Source organism: Epinephelus fuscoguttatus, linkage group LG10 (genome assembly GCF_011397635.1).
Source record: "Epinephelus fuscoguttatus linkage group LG10, E.fuscoguttatus.final_Chr_v1".
Classification (NCBI taxonomy): domain Eukaryota; kingdom Metazoa; phylum Chordata; class Actinopteri; order Perciformes; family Serranidae; genus Epinephelus; species Epinephelus fuscoguttatus.
Window position 1 is genome coordinate 26,428,518 of NC_064761.1, and position 19,294 is coordinate 26,447,811.

Sequence of the window (19,294 nt, forward strand, 5' to 3'; positions counted from 1 at the left end):
CTTAATCAAATCCAACGTTGTAAACGGAGAACATAGTCTCGATAAAACAGGTGGAACTCACTGGAGGCATTGGTGCGGACGTAGATGATCTCGCTCTTGGCTCCATGCACCTGGTGCTCGTCAGATGCAGACAGTTGGGTTTTGACCATAATGGCGTACTGGGTCCAGGGCTTCAAAGGTCGGATCAGGTGCCCTGGATCCTCTGCTTTCTTGTTGTCCGTGGAACGGTTCGGAGGTTCAACATCAGCGATGGCCCAGCTGTTTGAGCCACACGCGTCCTGTCCATCAAACTCTGTCACGTTCTTATATGGCCTGGAGCAAAGAAAGATCAGAGAAAATGGATCAACAACTTTAATTTAACTGTGAGAAGTACCAATGAAAATAATGTGGCAAGGTAAAGCATTGCAATTTTTATTTATATGGCACATTTTAGTACATATATACTTTGGAGCCGACCATCAAGTGCTCTAACAAATAGAAGTAGCATTTTGAGGCTGGTTCTGCATTGAACTGGGAGCAATTTAAGCGTTTTAATTCCTGGAGTAAAGTGTTTTTGTGTACGTGTGAGACTGCTGTGGTCTGAATAAGCTGGAGTCTCAAAGTGTTTGTTTGGGTACTGCAGCAAAAATAGCTGACTAACCTGGTTGAGATAAATACATGAACCAGTCTCTGAGAGTCACCATCCTCTAACTTTAGATGTCTTTTTCAAGTGAGTACAAGGCGTACTGGTTACTTTACTGACATGACTTTCGGAGTTGAGTCCAAAATAACTCCAGAGACAGTGATTCTAGGCATGAATACATTTACAAACATACGTCTCTGGTTTTTCAAACCTACTAATATCTCAGCCTTGTTTTTATTCAGCTATAAAGAGTTAATGACATTCAGTCGTTGATACTGATACAGTTTACAAGCATGCTTTTGGGACTAAGACCATCGGAATACAGCTGTGTGTCATGTAGATGATATGATAAGATAGGATATGGACAAATTAAAAAGCAAAGGTCCAAGAACTGGCCCTTGTGGGATCCCTGAGAAAATATTAAGGCCTTATCACGCCAAAGAGAAATCAACGAATTAGTGGCACTGGCCACGCCTGTGTCTTGGCCAAAAAGTTGCAGTTGAACACACTGCAAAGACTACAGCCAACAGCTAACTTGCACATATGTTCAGCGCCAGTGTAAGAGGAAATAACTGTACTTATACAAATCATATTTACTGTGTGGTAGTGAGGAGTAACACATCAAGAACTCTTTCTGCTAAAGATCTCACTGTCTAAAAATTTAATCTACTCAAATATAAAAAGTCTGTTTTGATCTCACACTCTCAAGTTTAGTTGGTACTTTACTTTCCTCAATTCCATTTCTGTTCTCTTACACTGAGCTGTGCTGCCAATCAGAGCCGATCCAGCATACTGAATCAACCAGAAAAAAGCAGACTAGAGCCAACGGTGCGGGACACCTTGAAAACTAGCGGAAGGATGCTCACTGAAAGCCCAACATTGACCAACGGCTGACTGTCAGCTTGGTGTTTTAGGGCCCTTAATTTCAGGTTTAAAGGGAATGATAAACATAAATGTTCCACCACTGATGTAAGAAGAAAACCAGCTAACAACAGGACCTGTTGGACCAACTGAATCTTGCAAACAAGGCCAACTGTAATGTTTGCTCACTCTCATTTTATTTTGCTATAAACATTGGTACATTTTATACAATGGTATGGGAAAATCCCAGGACTTCCGTCAGATACTTACGCCTCTTTGTAGAGAACCATAAAGCCCAGCAAGTCTCTGAAGTCTAAAGGCCAAAAGGACTCCCACTTCAACATAATCATGTTTGATGAGGTCTTGATCACGGTGAATTCAAGCAACTTGGTCTCACCTAAGGAATGAAACAGATGGTGCTCAGCACATGCCTTTGGGTAGAGAAGCTAATGAACAGAACATCAAACATCCCACTGCTTCTGATTTTAAAGTACAGGCAATCACACTGTAATGGTTAAAACCAAAGGTATAGGCAGCATTTCTGCACAAACAACAACATGTACTCTCAGCCTTAAAAGCCAGAAAGAGCAATGCTGAGGTGGCAAAAACAAAGTTACACGTACAGACAAATCTAGAGCAGATTTAGATCATCTACAAAATTTAAAAGATAAAGAGATAAAAAGATAAATATAATCAGCTGGCATAAGGTGGTGAACACCAAATGACAATCTCAAGTTCAGCAATCTGGTTATCTTACAGGAGGCTTGGTCCCCATTGGTGCGTACAGCGATGTCGTTCTTTTGGTTGCGCTCCTTGGTTCCCGTTACCTCCTCCATCTTTTTGATTTCAGACATGCAAAGTTTGGAGTTGTAGTGGAAGAACATACGACCACGCTGGATGGTCAGGTTGTGCTTTGACCAATCCCACAGCTCACGCAGGTTCTGGTTGTCAAGCGCATAGAAGGCGAAGGTACTAAAAGAGAGAGAGGGAAGATAGACAAGAAAAATTAACACACAATGTTTAGTTTAATGTCTGAACTTGGAGAAGAAAGGAAAGGAGGGGGGAGAAGACTTACTCTCCCTCAAGATGTTCCCCCCTAATGACGCGCAGTTTGCGGAGGAAGGAGAGGGAGACCAGGGCGTAGGCTCTGCGAACAGTCAGGTAGCCGGTGATTTCCTCAAGCTGGCCCAAACTAGCTTCCAACTCAGCTGCGATGTTGTCTGCAAGAAGACGGACATTTGGTCATACAGTCAGACAAACACACGTTTGAATGCACAGGTGGATAGAGTTAAACTGTATGGCTACAGAAATACCGACTGGATGGAGGGAGGAGACAGGCACAGTGTGCGAGCCAGAGCCTCTACATGAGGCCTAGCAGGTGCTGAGGTGTAGTAGTACTCACTTCCTCCTCGAATCTTGATGATCATGTTGCCGTGCAGAACAGTGCAGCCTCTCAAAGCCTGGGCTGAAGTTACAGAGTCGATCGTCTTGTTCCCCACACACAGTTTAGGACACAGGCCTGCACATGGCGAACAGGTCAACCTACACAGACGGACAGAGAAAGAAAGAGGTACAAACAGATTAGAGTCATCAACACACAGACATTTTAAAAAAAAAAAAAAAACAACAACTTGTGTGTTAATGCAGTAATTAGTGGCTGATGATACGGTGGGCAGAGAATCTTATTGGTGCAGATCAGAACAGATAAGCGAGATCATAACACGAGTTTATTCAAAAAGGGATCATTGTGCTCGAAATATTCCAAAGCTAAAAAACAACCCTGAGGCTGCGATGTTACTAAGAGCTGACAATTGATGTCACAATCATTTCAAACATGCTAAACTTAGTGTCAGGACACTGAGAAGAGCACAGTAATATTTAATAGTAGTGCCTTAAGTAGAAGTAAACAACAAACTGGTTTTTCAGAGAGAGAAAAAAAATACCACAAATGTTTCCGTGTGCAGATTTCAGAACAGGAATGACGCAGAACTGAATGGTATGAGGCAGGAATGCTAAGCGATGTACTGGTGTGGCGTGGGTTGGGGACTGGGGATGACATGGCATTTTTAAACAGGGCTGAATCTGTTTATTGGAGTTTAACTGGGATACATTTCTCCTGCTAGCTGGAATCTGTTTGGATTTTGATGTCCAGGTAGTGATCTGTTTTTATGTTTGGAGATTGTTTTGTTCTGAATGTCCTCTGCCTTCTATAAAGAGCAAATAATGTGTATTAAACCTACATTATGTAACTTTCTGCAGCTAGGAGACTCTCAGTCAAAACATTCACAAAAGGCAGAACAAAGCCGACACTGCAGTTTCTCCCTGTTAGGATTCCTTTCGTCTCATTGTTTTTACCGGGAGCCAAAATATCCACAGAGGTCTTCTTTCTAGGGATGCACCGAAATGAAAATTTGTGGCCGAAGCTGAAGCCGAATATTATTAAACGCTTGGCCGAAAACCGAGTACCGAATACCAAATAACGTTGTTTAGTTTTTCATTAGTTTTTGCAGATGCCCCTCCAGATGCCCCTCCAGATTAGTGTTGTCATGGTACCAAAATTGGGACCCACTGTACGATACCAATGAAAATATCATGGTTCTGAGTAGTATCACGATACCACAGCGAAAATGAGGCAGATGTGCCTTTTGTCATTTATAAAAAGATAAATCACTTTTCTATAATATATCAATGATATTTCAATGGAATAAATTACTTACTGACTTATTCATACTTCAAAAACAGCATCAATCAGTGATTAACATAGGGGGGATCAAAATAAAATAAATAAATAAAATAAAAATCAACCAGCCACCTTCCTCCCCTGACAGTCCCTTCATAAGTAAAGAACAGTCCCTAAAGTGCGCTGAGGTTTGTGGGCCGTTACTGCCACAAAGAGAGAAATGTGAACGGCTCGTTTCTCCTCTGAAACGTCACATACCTGTGTTCGGCTGGCTCGGCTGTTCAGGTACTTCTGGGCAGTCATGACACCAAGAAGAGGATATTATTGGAGCCGACTTCTCCGTCGCCAGGTAAGCTGATGGCCGCCGTATTTGACAGGAATACATTACTGTCTGTGTCTGTGACCCCCGTTCAACCCACAACCGGTGGGATTCGCCTTTCGTTTCTGCTGGTGGTTAAAATCTGTAGGCTGCTCACACAGCGTGCTGAATGATTTAAGCCTATTTTGCTCGCTCAAAACTATTTTTAGTCGCAAATGCGAGTGCCGTGACGGACGAATTGCCACACTGCCGACATTTTAATCCGCCCGTGACGGCAAGCTGTTTGACTGCGTTATCAAAACGCTGCTATTATTCGGCCTTGCTTTTAACTTATTCCACCGAATGTGTGTTTTACTGCAATACTCGGCCGAATATATTCGGTTACCGAATATTCGGTGCATCCCTACTCCTTTCAAAAACAAATGGACCAGGTAGTTAAAACCAGAAAATACACTGAATAAAGCAGTTTCAGGTCAAAAATCAGTGTTTCTCTGAGGCTGTTCGCCTCGTCAAGTAGGGCTGCTCGCCCAGCACCTGGTAATTTGTGCTCAGTTTTTTCTCTGATAACTTAAGATCAAAATGTTCAAGAGGTTTTTACTGGGAACAGAATTATCCAGAGAGGTCTCTGATTCTCCAAAACAACCAGACCTGGTGATTTAAACCGGTAAAAACACTCAATGGAGCAGTTTCATGTTAACAATCAGTGTTTCTCTGACACAGTTTGGTAGAGCTGAAGTCGAACTACCGCTAACGTTTGATCAGATGTTTCTCTGATAACTTAAGCTCCAGACGTCTAATGACGAATGTCCTTCATCTGTTTAAACATATAGCTAAAAATGACCAAGATCTAAAGAGTGTATTGCAAAATGTGGCTGGATAATCAGGAGAGGATAGCAGAAGAAACACCCGTACACCAGTTCTACTGAGCTGGATAGCCACAAAAGAGGTGTGCAGGTATTTCTTCTGCTTATCCTCTCTTGATTTTCCATTGTACCGACGCACTCAAGACGAACTTTTTGTTGCCCTAAATAGGCGCAGTTTCACAGCAGCGCTAAGACTTAAAGCTGGATAACAAATCAATTCATGACAGCTTCTTGCAGACAACATAAAGGGGATGTGACGCCACAGACCGAATGATTCCTCTGGATTTGAACATTGTTGGAAATGTTTGGCACAATGTAAGAACACAACTCACTTTCTCGACTTTCTAATAACCAGTGTGGGAGCAAGATGTATGAAGTTTTTGCTACAACAACTAACTAAATATCAGCAACACTCAACGTACAGTTTCTCAAAAGAGAGACAATCAAACAGAGCCCTGCAATTGAATGAATGAGCTGATGTATTCAGAGGTGAATCTGTATAATTCTCTCAATTAATTTGATAAGTCCCATAATGAATCCATAGGCTTTTAGGAGTGGAATTAGATTACGCAATCTCTCATCCACATCTGAGCCTCCTTCATTTTTATTAGCACTGGGGGATAGAGGAGAAAATGTACGCATCCTTTGCTTCAATTACGTCTGTCGCACATACAACACACACACACACACACACACACACACACACACACGAAGCACAATCACAGACAACAAAAACAACATGACTGAAACACCAGCTGCAGTTCCCAACAGGCATTCCTCTGTTTCTCTCTCACAGCTCCATGAGTGGCGTCCTCTCCCTACAAACATGTGCTTGTGCACGTAATCTCATACACACACATACACTGAGTAATGAGGCCTTGATAGTGCTGCCTTTCAGGAAATTCATTCACAAAAGGCAGGCCTTGTCTAGCGAGCAGCCGGGTACACGCCACGCGGAGAAAAGGGACCTGATGCTTCATTCACAAATGAGCACTTTTTTTTCTTTTTTGAAGCCCTCTCGAAAGAACATAATCCCTCTCTTTAATTCCACTTCCAGCTTTGACATCCCTAACCACAAAGGTCTGCCTCAGACATAAACTTAAACGCCGCTTTTTGGTTGGTCGGCTGCGAAACCTCAACATATTGCTCCTAACACCACTGAGTGATAGTTTCCCCCACCCACCTACATTTTTTCAGAGCACTGCTCAACAAAGCTGAGTTAAAATTATGTTTTCTTGAAAAATGCATCCACAAATGAGACAAGGGCAGGGGGATGACACGGGTTCACTAGAATGGATTCTGAAGCAGTCCAATCAGGGTTTCAAAACTCAAAGTAGAGGAGACAATGACATCAAACAGCAGCCTTAACAGGCACCTTTTTAAAGCAGCCCCTGTGCCCAGGGAGCAGCTAACAAAGGATGCTGTTGTTCGCTGCGGGGACCATGCAAGCTCTGCATGAACTGCTATTTGTAAGCTCACCCCGACTTAATTCTATGTTTATGCAACTCTTATTATAATCCCCCTCTCCAGGAAGCACACACACACATACACACACACAGTCTTACTGAAATTGTGCCCCTACTTTCCCCCTAAACAGCCAGGCCGTGCTATAGACGCCATTCACCATGGTGACATGAAACACTGAGTCCCAGGGGTGTTGTTTTGGTCCTTGTCTGGCCTTTCCTTACCCACCCAGAGAGAGCCAAATGACCCATTACACACCTGGCTTCTCCTAGTTTCCATCTTATCAAGCTCTTAATAATTCACATCAATCAGAAGCCAAATCATTGTTTCCCCTCTATGACTTCTGGGTGAGTGGAAACACACTGTAACGATCTCTCAAAACAACAGTGAGAAAAAAAACAAAAAAAACATGGATATTCTGTGTGTCCCTTTCTTTCTCCCACATGGAAAATCGTGTATTCAGCTTCTCAAAAGTAATGCTCTAGTTGCAGTGTAGAAAGAGAGAATGTTTTGGGCCGTTGTACTGAAAAACACAGACACACAGGCAGACAGGCTGGGTCCAACGGCAGCTCTTAAAGGGACAGTGTTTATCTGTGTCCGGCTGAACTCTGTGACTCGGGCTCCAGGGTCTGCTAGAACCATCTACAGAGGCCGCAGCTGACGCTCGGTTTGGTGTCGGGCCCGGGCCTGGCGGAACCAGACCGAGTGCACTCACTCACTCACTCACTCACATACATACACACGTACACACACACACACACAGCTGTACTACTGTGCTGTCACAGCGTCCAGGAAAGATGAGCAAAGTCTTTTCAGTAGATGTTTGCGACAGCCAAATGTCAAGAGAGCGCAGCTACCTGTCTGAAGAGACAAGACAGACACAGAGGGAATATATCCAAATGAAGAACACATGTATATGCTTAGAACATGCACTATAATATTACCGTAGTAAGTATACTATTTTTCATATCATGAAATGGTTCAGAAACATCCGAGGCTCTTCACCTGATTGTTTCCGTGTCAGTTTTGATCTTATTGTGACATCTGGTTCCTTTTGTATGCATATGCTAATAACTTTACATACTAAACATCCAGACTAACATTACAAATATTTAAATTTGCATAACGCTGACGGACGCCAGAATTTCACTATTTATTGGCGTCACAGAAAAACCACAATGCAAACCTTTTCCCCTACTTCTTGTCAATCCTCATAGCTGTGTGTGTACGTGCGTGAGTACTCATATGTACAATGTGTGTCGTCTGCCCGACTGTCTGCGTGTGTGTTTGTGTGTGTGTCTGTCTGGGAGTAGCTTCTGCCAGGCTAAGCCACTGTGATGACGCTTGTTCTCGCTATAACCAAACCATAGCAGCAAAACAGACGCACAGGAGCCCTGATGTTGTGACTGCGTCAGAATACCAATAAAAAAAAAAGAAAAGTCTTGTTTATCACATAATAGGTGCACACATACATCTATACGCAGGCACACACACATAAACAAACACATACAAAGGATGCCATTCTGCCTTGTGCCTCAGGGTGTATGACTGAGACTTAAAGCAATGTTCTTTTCTGTCTAAGCACCTGATAATCCCTGCAGGCTGGCAGCATGCAAGGGAAAGTCAATCTCACACACACACACACACACACACACACACACACACACACACACACACACGATACATTTTGCAGAAAGTAATGTTCCTTACTATTTCCGCTGGGTGTACTAAAGCTCCGTGCACGTGAGCGTGTGTTATTTACCTAATAAATATATCTCTGTATACATATAAACCTCTCTCTATCTGGACACAGTGGACATTTCCCCCAGCCTGCACCTGGAAAAAGCAACCCGACCAAACGCTTTACTGGGAACGAGCTAATGTAGTCACAAACACGTTCGGCACACACAAACACTCAGACGCACGTACGCGCATGCACATACACACGTATACGCGAAAACATGCACGTACACAGGTATACCAGAGACACACAAACACCATCAATCATCCAGCCACCTGCGGCTTCAAGCAATGCAGACATCTCCAGCACACAACCTGCTCTTATTAGAACAAACTCAGAGAAATACACCTCTCTGTGCTTCTTTTTTTTTTTTTTACCCGCCCTCCATCTTTCTTCCTTCTCCACACTCCATTAACGTCTCTATCTGTGTTCACACCAGCAAAAAGTGGTCTCGTACTCATCTATCGCAGCTTTAACACACATGAGTACTACTTCTTGGTATGTGACTTGGCGTATGATAATGTTTTTAAATTGCCTGGCAGCTCCTGCGGTAGCTGTTTGGGTAGATTTGCCTAGCCGCAAACAGACAACAGGAGTGTTACATGCGGGGTCTGAAATTAGCACCCGCCACCCGCCAAATGCGGGTAAGTTATTGGCAGTGGTGGGTAAAAATTGCCAGGCAATCTGCCACTTTGGCGCACAGGAAAATGAACAGAAAGACATGCTTGGTAAGGTTAGTGTATGATTGGACAGGATTATACATTTGAAAGTTGCTTGCAACTGCTATATGAATGCAACACTACTGGATGTAGAACCTTACTTGTTCTGATTAATGGTTGAAGTTCGCCAAATTCTGACCAATAACCAACAATATAGGGTGGCACGGTGGTGTGGTGGTTAGCACTCTCGAGCAAGAGGGTTGCCGGTTCGATCCCGGGCGTGGGAGCCCTTCTGTGTGGAGTTTGCATGTTCTCCCCATGTCAGCTTGGGTTCTCTCCGGGCACTCCCACAGTCCAAAGACATGCAGATTGGGGACTAGGTTAATTGGTGACTCTAAATTGTCCGTAGGTGTGAATGTGAGCGTGAATGGTTGTTTGTCTCTATGTGTCAGCCCTGCGATAGCCTGGCGACCTGTCCAGGGTGTACCCCGCCTCTCGCCCAATGTCAGCTGGGATAGGCTCCAGCCCCCCCGCGACCCTCAAGAGGATGAAGCAGTTAGAAGATGGATGGATGGATGGAACCAACAATATAAAGACGCCAACACACACACCCACTCACTGTATCTACATTACTACCTCACAAATCAACTTTTTTTGGAAAGAATAGCTCTGTGCGAGTGTGTATAGCGAGCGTGTGGTTATGATTTTCAAAAGTGGCAGATGATACTCATGAGTGGCAGACAATAAAAAAAGTGGCAGGTAGTGAAAAAAGTTCATCACAGACCCTAATTACATGCATCATGTTTCTACTAGAAACGTTTTATCCTCATTGCCCACACCTTGAGTATGTCTGTGTTTTAAAAGCACGCAAACAGCAGAGGTTTCAAACACACACTTTGCCTACTAACAAATAAATGTCCTCATTATTTGGCAACAGCAACTGACGCTAGACGAGGACGCTGGCGATGCTCCTCTACCCCCGTTTACTACAAGTAAGAATGCTAAATAAGGTCATGCCCTTGCTTGTTGCACATGTAGACAAAGCTGTGTGCTGAACAGGACCAGGTGAGGTCCAGACAGTTTTTGATGTTGCTTTTACATCCACGGCACCTGGCTGCCACTTTTATCCAGAGGGAATGCACAATAAGATAAGAGGTTCTGTGTGCTTAAGGACAAATGTCTTTATCGGGAATTTGGACCTTTGATCTTTCACCTGTGTACTTTTAACCACCTTAAACACTGAGCTATGCCGCTACTACAGAGCAGCATCCAGCCATGTCAGTGAACATGACATGAAATCCTGACGATCAATCAACGATTCTTGTTACTAATTTGCTATTATTTCACATGAAATTATCTCCTTATCCTTTCAATAGGAAAATAATTGGCTATTGGTGCATAAAGACCTGGGCACATTATCTCACCCCACTGCACCCCTGTACTCTGTTTCCAAAATAATTAACACTAAAGCATGATTACTCTCCGTGCTGATAAAAACTGATTTCTGTACGCAATGTAAAATCCAGTTTGAGATAATAATGCATTTAATCTGCATGTGTGAATGTTTAAAAACTTTTATAAACTGCTGAATTTGTGCTTTAATGTCAGTTTGGGAAGGCTCAGACTTGATGCAGCTGTGTAATCACTGAGAACAGAATGTGATGGAGGCTGTGGAAACACACCAGGGACTCATTTACGGCAATTGAGATTAGAGGACTTATTTGCATGACATTAAATGGTCTTGTACCTATATGGCAACTTTGTGTTTAGAGCTACTGAGTAACTTCTCATACCATTATTAAGTGACAAAACAGAAATTAGAACCAACCTTATTCTGAATTATGAGAAGGTGGTCTTTCTTACGGGCTATTGATCGTAAATCTTACACCTGCATGTTGTAACGGCTAAACAACGCTGCTTACATTTGACAAACAAAGCCAAACAATGACGCAGGTGATGTTTTGCCCTTATCTTTGCACCTCTGCTTCTCCACAGATGAGAGACGACTTTCCATAGTGGAAAACGACTCCTGCCTTTTTGTTTGATCAACTTCCAAACACCATCACCTCTTGTGTGCAAATGTTATTGAGTGTGTTGGGTGACCACAATCCACTTGTTCTGCTGAATTCACGGAGGGACAGTTTGTTGTGGGTGACAGTTACATCTCCGATCATGTAATGATGGCCGCCATCATAACACGGCAGTGTTTATGGTGGCATTAAAGGTGTGTGGGTGTGTGTGAGCCAGACGTACGTAGTGGAGTTGATAGTGGTGTATCCAGAAGGACACTCTGGGATACAGGCCCCATTGTGGATGACGTATTCGTAGCAGCCAGACTCCCGGTCCTGGTTCAGCTTCTTAGTCTGCCTACACTGATTGTGGAGCTCCTGGATTTAGAAAGAAAGGGATTTCACATATTAAATACGTACGTCTAAACCAGTATGTAGTTTACTGGGTCTACATTTGTGCTAAATATTATGAGTTAACCTCAAGAATTGCAGTTGTAACCCACCTGGCAGAAGGAGAAGCTGATGCAGCGCCAGCCCCTGAAGACGTAGTATCCAGCAGGACATTTGTCCACGCAGGTATTGCCATGCTGAAGGTTCCTGCAGGCCACACAGCTACTTGCATTACCCGGCTCCGAACAGCCGCCCAGGCACTGGTCGTGGCAGCACTGGCCCTGGAGGCTACACGCACCATGCTTACAGTTGTCCAAGCACACTGAGGAGAGACAGAAAGTGAGGAGAAACAGGAAAGAGGTGGTTAATATCAGGTTTGATACACGTGGACTCAGTCACGTTTTATTTTGACCCCCACTAGTATAAAGACTGTGTTTATAACCTCTTCTGGTTTCGCTGGCATTTAAAGACGAGTGGGAGCGCAGTGGGACTTAACCAAAGTTCACAAAAACACACAAATACTCTGCAGCAGCAAAGTAAAATAAAAGCAACATATAAACAGCACAGGGCAGCATGTAGGCAGGGATATTTCTCCGTGTCTAAGTCACACTGTGTTGCATTTAACGGCTCACAAAACGTTAAAACAAGGAGGGGCGGAGAGAGCAAAACCCTGTGGTCAAAATGGCCACCAAGTGGTGGTTTGCTCTGATCTGAGAGCATCGAGGGAACCACATGCATGTAAGTACCCACACATGAACATGGCTGCATGAACTATAAACAGGTGTTCTCGGCGAGGCCTTGTGGTCGCTTGTTGCTTTTTTAGTGTGTTGTTGCTGCAGTCGCTCAAAGAGAAAATGGAAACGGTGTGCAGCCATCAGAGGGAACACAAACCTGCGACTGGAACACTTGAGCCTCACAGAAAGATCAAACAGATTAATCGATTAGTTTTAAATATATTACATGAATCACCAACTAATTTGATGATCAGTTACTTGGTTAGAGCATTTTTTTTTAAGAGAAAAAGATAAAAAATCTCTGATTCAAGCTTCCGAGATGTAGATATTTTCAGGGGTTTTTTATTCATCTATGTCAGTAAACTAAATATCTGTGGGTTGTGGACAGAACAAGACATTTAGGGACGTCATTACATATTACACTAAAAACATCCCTGCTGACCCATGAGGTTGTCTGAACATTTCATCTTCATTTGCAGAAAAGCACACAATCAGACAAACACTAATCTGCATTCAAGAACACAATCAGATGATGCACACCTAGCATCTCTGAGACGCTGTCCACAATTCACGCCTGATAGTCAACAGCGCCAGTCTGCAGCGCCATAGAAACAACCCTAATTGCAAATGGGCTGAACATTATATGCCATTGGCTTATGTCAGGTTTTATTTGACCTATTGCGAAACAGCATTTGGAGAAAGAACCTGAGTGTCAATTGTGATTGGATTAGCAGTCTGGTTTGACCCGTACCCTGTAATGATCTAATAAACTAGCTGTTATTGCCTTGTCTGAGGGCCAGTACAGACTCATTACATCTCATTTTATACCAGCCGCTGACCTTTTTACCAAGTACATGTACTGAGTGGGGGCAAACAGGATAGGAAATCACCATAATGAGCTATGTTTACTGAAGCTGTAAGTTCATTCACTTTGGCAGGTAGAGAACATGAGCCATATGTACAAAAAGTATCCTGTGCCGGCAACGCTAGTGAAAACTCCAAAGAAAATCAGTGTTTCAATCTCTCCTTTCTTTGGGATCCACAAGAGAAAACGGCAAAATATCTAGGCCATATCTGACCTCCGACTGGGTTTCCTGTCCATGACCCTGTGTGTTAATCACCGTCTCTCCCCATGTTTCTCATGCTTCTCTGTCAGCTTTGATATCGTGTGCTAACTGAACCAAGCAGCATCAGGGCAAGACGCAGATCTAGGTCAAATAACAAGCTACAAACACTTTTTTAAGATGATCTCACCCTGCTTTGAGTCCCATATAGGTGAAAATTCACAGCATCAATGAAAGAAAGATTCTGCATTAGAGTATTCTGATTTACTCCCATGATATTGGAGTTATTAAAGCTAAAATCACCACTGTCATGGCTCCCCAGCAGCTACAGAACTGGAGGAAAGAATTTTTAGAGCAGTGCATCACACTGTTAGCTTTAAAGTGCAACGAGGGCACTGTATGCCAGCCTTCGTGGGATGCCACCTCTGTGAGGACATCACATGAGCTCTCACTGCCAAGGATACAGCGAGGACCCCCCCTGCACGGTAGGGCTGCCCATTGTGCTGCCTGAGTAAAAGCAGAGAGGACAGACGGGGTTGTGGCGGGGGGAGTGGAGGGGTAGGATAATGAGGTTAAAGAAAAGAATAATGACGAAGGGGACAGGGGGTCAAAACGGCGGAGAGGGGGGATGACTATTGTATAAAGAACATAATCTCCGACCTTCTGGGGTAGTTCATGCAGGGGTCGCTCCACTACATTTTCTTTACTATGAGCTAGTAAACCCACCGCTGCACACAGTCGTCTCTGACCCACAGAGGAAAAATGCATCGCTCTTCTCCAGCCCTCCCCCTCCCGTCTGTCTGCTGTGTGTGTACATGCTGTGACCACGGCATCGCATAACAGAGCAGGGAGGGCTGAGACAGCTCGCGGATCCAGCTCCAGCTCCAGTCGAGGATCCATGCCGGAGTGCTGCTCCATCCCCAGATCCACCCTCAGCTTCAGCCAATGTGTTTGCTGACTGGGGGAGGCAGCCATTCAATGGCCTCTTCCATGTCAGGGAGGAGAGACGCCCAGGGTTAACCCTGGCCTTGCTGGGGCAGACAGGGGGCAGACGCAGCCAAGCAGCCAGCATGCCAGGGAAGACGAATCTACTGTTGCTGCTTTGGTTGAATTACAACGAACTTAAGATCGGAGCAGGGCCAAAACAGAGATAGATAAATCCATTCAATTCAGGGTCATGAGAATCTGTTGTTTACATCCCTCTGTTATGTTAAGGGGCACGTGCAATAAATCAATGCACAACCTTTGTTTTTTATTCCATCTTTCTGTTATTTTCTTTATTAATCGGAGGTATAGTTACCCTTCTCCTCTCCTGTTTTTATCTGATCCCAGCACAGCGCTCTCAGCAGGGAGTATTATAGTAGCATAACACCACTACTGCAGCAGCATTATTCCCCATTCTGCTCACGCTAGCGCCGGGCTACACAAGCTAGCTGCTATGCCAAACATGCTCCAGTCAGCTCACTCATTCATTCATCCCCTCCTCCTCCTACTCCACTGTCCTCTTCTCTCTCCCTCCTATCCGCCACAGCCTCACCCTGCCCTGCACCACTATCTATCTCTCTATCTGCCTGCCTGCCTTTCTAGGCCACTCAACCCCTCCCACTTTCATTCATACAACGCCTTGTTTTGTTTTCATGCTGGCTGCTGGATGGGGGGATGGAGGGAAGAAGGCATGGATGGAAGGATGATTTCACTCATGCTTCAACAACAAGAGGAGGAGGAGGAGGCGGTAGCATCCTGGAGAGCTTATCTCTCATTAAGCTAAACACACACACGCACACACACGTAAACCTCACTGTGTCATTCAATAATTTGCCTGCCGCTTCCTTACACACACACACGCAGAGTTCCAGTAAGGGTTTTAAATGCAAAGCCTGATCAAAGGTGTGTTGTGTTTACCTTCCATTTGGCTGGGGCAGTAAAGAGCCGTGGCTGCTCAGTCCCCAGGGAAGGAACATGGGAGAAGCTGGGCAGCCAATAGCGTGCAGCCACACACGGCAACACTTCCTGCTCTTAACACATAAAACCTCCCCTTTAATTGGCACTGTTGTCTACAGGCGAAGTGCTGGGAACAATAACAAACACGTTTTTACCCCAGAGCCATTTACTCAGGAGAACGCATGCACACACACACACACACACACACACACACACACACACACACACACACACACTCATCCACCCTCTCTCTCTCACACACACACACACAGCTGCTGGATTCACGTTTACTATATTTGGCCACGGTGGGAGTCCTAAGCTTCAAAAGCTTTGCTATAAATGCTTCGAGTGATCTGATGTAAGACATTCGCCCTGAGAGAGTCGAGGATAAAGACGGGGGGAGGGAGTGTAAACAAAAACACACTGATTGCTGGGAGGGAGAGAGTGATACTGTCATAAGAAGCGTCAACATGCATGCAAGCAAGCGCAAGCATACACAAATACAAATACACTGAAGCAAAGGTCTGTTTGTGTTCATTGTTATGGCCAAAAGGAAAGTAAGATGGGGGGGAGTGGAGGGGGAATAAGGTAAGGGAAAACAGAGGAGCAAAACAGAGGGAGCTAAACTGTAATGTAGAGGAGGAAAGGTATAAAACATATCAATAATTATAATAAAAGTAAAAGGATGGGAACATGTTGGGGTTCTGATGCATTTTCCAATTCAATATGACACAGTTTCCTCCCTATGTACGCAAAAGTTTTACTCAAACCTGGACAAAAGTCCTCACAAGCAGTTTAACAATATGTGATCTTAATATTAAATCCCATCATTACCCATCTATATTTAACTTATCTGAATTTAATTTAGGGGCGGCACGGTGGTGTGGTGGTTAGCACTCTCGCCTCACAGCAAGAGGGTTGCCGGTTCGATCCCGGGCGTGGGAGCCCTTCTGTGCGGAGTTTGCATGTTCTCCCCGTGTCAACGTGGGTTCTCTCCGGGCACTCCGGCTTCCTCCCACAGTCCAAAGACATGCAGATTGGGGACTAGGTTAATGGATAACTCTAAATTGTCCATAGGTGTGAATGCGAGCGTGAATGGTTGTCTGTCTCTATGTGTCAGCCCTGCGATAGTCTGGCGACCTGTCCAGGGTGTACCCTGCCTCTCACCCGATGTAGCTGGGATAGGCTCCAAGAGGATGAAGCGGTTAAAGGATGAATGAATTTAATTTATGTATTGAGCAAAATAACTCCCTCCTATTATTATAAGCCCCACCCATCCCACAAGTAGTTCAGTGGCCAAACTCAGAACTGCAGGTTATGTGTGACGTCCTCAGGAGAAATTTTCCTGAGCATCATGCATACTCAAAAAGTCCATCAGCCATATGTAGGTGTTTAAATTCCACCCAGAATCAAATTAAACTAGAGAATATTTTTAAATAGTTGCTGGGTGCTGAAGACCTGAAGCTGAACAAACTGCGGGACGGGCAGACAGGAGCTGAACTGTGCTGCTGGCTTAACTTTGGAGCAGCTGAAGGAGACAGAGTTGGAATAATAAGAAAGTGCGAAAGGGGGCTAAATATAGTGTAAGCAATGCAAGGTGTTGAAACAAGGGTGATAATGTAAGGACTTAAATGAGCTTAAGTGTACGCAGAGGGAGTTGAGGTGTCATTCAAGTGTCTTAGTTTGAATAAGGGTGAACTATCAGCTGGGATGTGAGACCTACAAACACTGCTATGTACTACAAGAAGTGTGTGTGTGAAGACAAATGGTCATTGAGACATTTCATTTATAAGTCTTCAGCGCTAATGATGGTTGTTACCTTTTGAGGCTTTTATTTTGAAAATCCACGTTAAAAAAAACTTTCCCACAGTGTAAATTATTTCCAAAGTATGTAAGACACTGAATATCACTCAATATTTTTTTTCTTCGGTACCGATACTACTTTTTTACTCTCAACAGCGAGTTGACACACACACACATCTGCAGTGCCCATTTGGGCTTTTTTGTTCTTTGAACTACTGCAAGAAGAATGTTGTTTTCGTTAATTTAAAAAAAAAAAAAAAAAAAAAAAAAAAAAAAGCTTTGAACATTGTTAATGTTTACTACTGTAATATTGATTGATCGATATTTTTCAAGGTATTGCTTCAAAGCTGGAAATTCCAGTATTGTGACTACTTCACAAAGTTTGCGTGTTCAATGTTGAACAGTGTTAAAGTCGCTATATGCCAAAAATAAGAAGAATCAGAATATTAACATTATCCCCACCATTGACAAGATTTTCCGGCATTTATGACAGAATGCTTCCCCGCCATTGACGAGATATTCTGGCAATCCATGTTTTCATTGTTATAAGATGTCCAAAAACAAAAGAAGAAGAAGATCTGCTGGAAATCAGGAGATGATTTTGTTTATAGAAATATAGCCGCTTATAAACTGCATGAAAATGCCAGCGCTGATGGAAAAGTTTACAGCTGCGCAGGCTGTGGAGATGCTGATGGACTCAGACAGCGATAATTTATGTTTTGATCAACATTCTGAATCTGATTTGAACGAAGAAGCAAACGAGTTTGGTGGGACAAAAACCGGATCTCTATGACAGTGACAGTGACACACGGACAAGACAACCGCAGAGGAGAGGGAGACAACAGAACGCTGAACGTTCACTGAACATCGCAACGTGTTCTGCTATACCTCAAAGAGAATATTATCTTAATTATCATCATTATTATTATTATTATTTATACAATTCAAACTGATGTAAGGAAATGAGAAAAGACAAAAAATGTAAATGTGAAATTGATTTTATACTTATAATTGACTGTCTGACAAAAATGCATTTTTCTCAGCTTTTTGTCTGAAATGTTGTTTTTTTTAAATGAAAATGCACAAATTCAAGTGTTGATAAAAAAGGAATGGGATAAGATAGAATAGTTTTTTTTGTATGTGTCTAAAAACAGATGGTCTCTTCTTTAGTTTCATGTATGTACTCTTTACATATTTATATAACAAATTATTCTGTGGGTGTTGAAAGACTGGGATGACTGTTGCCCAGCAACAAAATGGGGTTGGTGATAGTGGGGTTCATCTTAATAATTTCTCATTTTCATGTGATTTTGGAATTAACATGAATATTTTAAACAGATTTTACATGCACTTTGAATATGTGCAAACTTTTTCCAACCTGAATGAAAGGGCGAAGAGAGAAGTAAACAGTCATACCCTTCCTTTCCCTCTGCAACAGCCACTCCCTCTCTGGGTTATTGACACACAGATAAAGAGCCGCCATTATGCAAGCACCTTTCCAAACACAGGAACTTGAGAGGTGTCTATAAGTTTACTCCTGTGTACTTGCAAATATCAAAATATTTCCCTGTGGTTACAAAGCTGTGTGGGGCGAGGGGCAGTTGATCTAATGAGAGAGGGTTGCTTTGAGTTCAGCAGGTGTGCAGTGAACTCCAAATGACCAGGTCTGAGTCATTCTTGTTTACATTATGTGTGTGAATGTGTATCTGTTTGTGTATATATATATGTGAAACCAGACATCAGCCATTAGATCATTATCGGATATCTTCTATTGATATTAGCCTCAAACATCCATTCAGGCTATGGAGTTTCCCAGTGGCACCATAAATATGACAGTTAGGCTTGTGGGTTTTATAAAAGATTTCCTGAGAACAAGATTGTGTAACGTGATGAAAGCAACACTACTGAAATAAGTTCCTGGGAATCGCTGCCAATCAGTGTTCCCTCAGAAGTGGCTCTGTGTATAGCTGCTAATAAAGGAAGTAAATACAGAGATAGCATTCAGGAATAACAAACGGAAAGTGGAGTATCACCACATCTCCCTCCCCTTCTATCAGACTCTATTTATATAATCCTGTGGAGCTGTCACCAAGACAATGACGACCATGACACTCTGTGGTGTCTCTTTACAGAGCGTGTATGAC

At 43.4% G+C, this 19,294-nt stretch overlaps 1 protein-coding gene across 1 annotated transcript in view; it reads right to left on the reverse strand.

Annotated features, from left to right (window-relative positions):
• The window catches only part of insrb (insulin receptor b), a 97,214-nt gene that overhangs the window by 15,565 nt on the left and 62,355 nt on the right, over positions 1 to 19,294 (reverse strand). The window contains exons 3-9 of the mRNA XM_049586948.1: positions 11,722 to 11,930; positions 11,463 to 11,596; positions 2,886 to 3,025; positions 2,559 to 2,703; positions 2,241 to 2,455; positions 1,754 to 1,880; positions 62 to 312 (exon numbers count right to left, since the gene is read on the reverse strand). Coding sequence (XP_049442905.1) covers positions 62 to 312; positions 1,754 to 1,880; positions 2,241 to 2,455; positions 2,559 to 2,703; positions 2,886 to 3,025; positions 11,463 to 11,596; positions 11,722 to 11,930 — 1,221 coding nt within the window. The remainder of the gene's footprint in view (positions 1 to 61; positions 313 to 1,753; positions 1,881 to 2,240; positions 2,456 to 2,558; positions 2,704 to 2,885; positions 3,026 to 11,462; positions 11,597 to 11,721; positions 11,931 to 19,294) is intronic.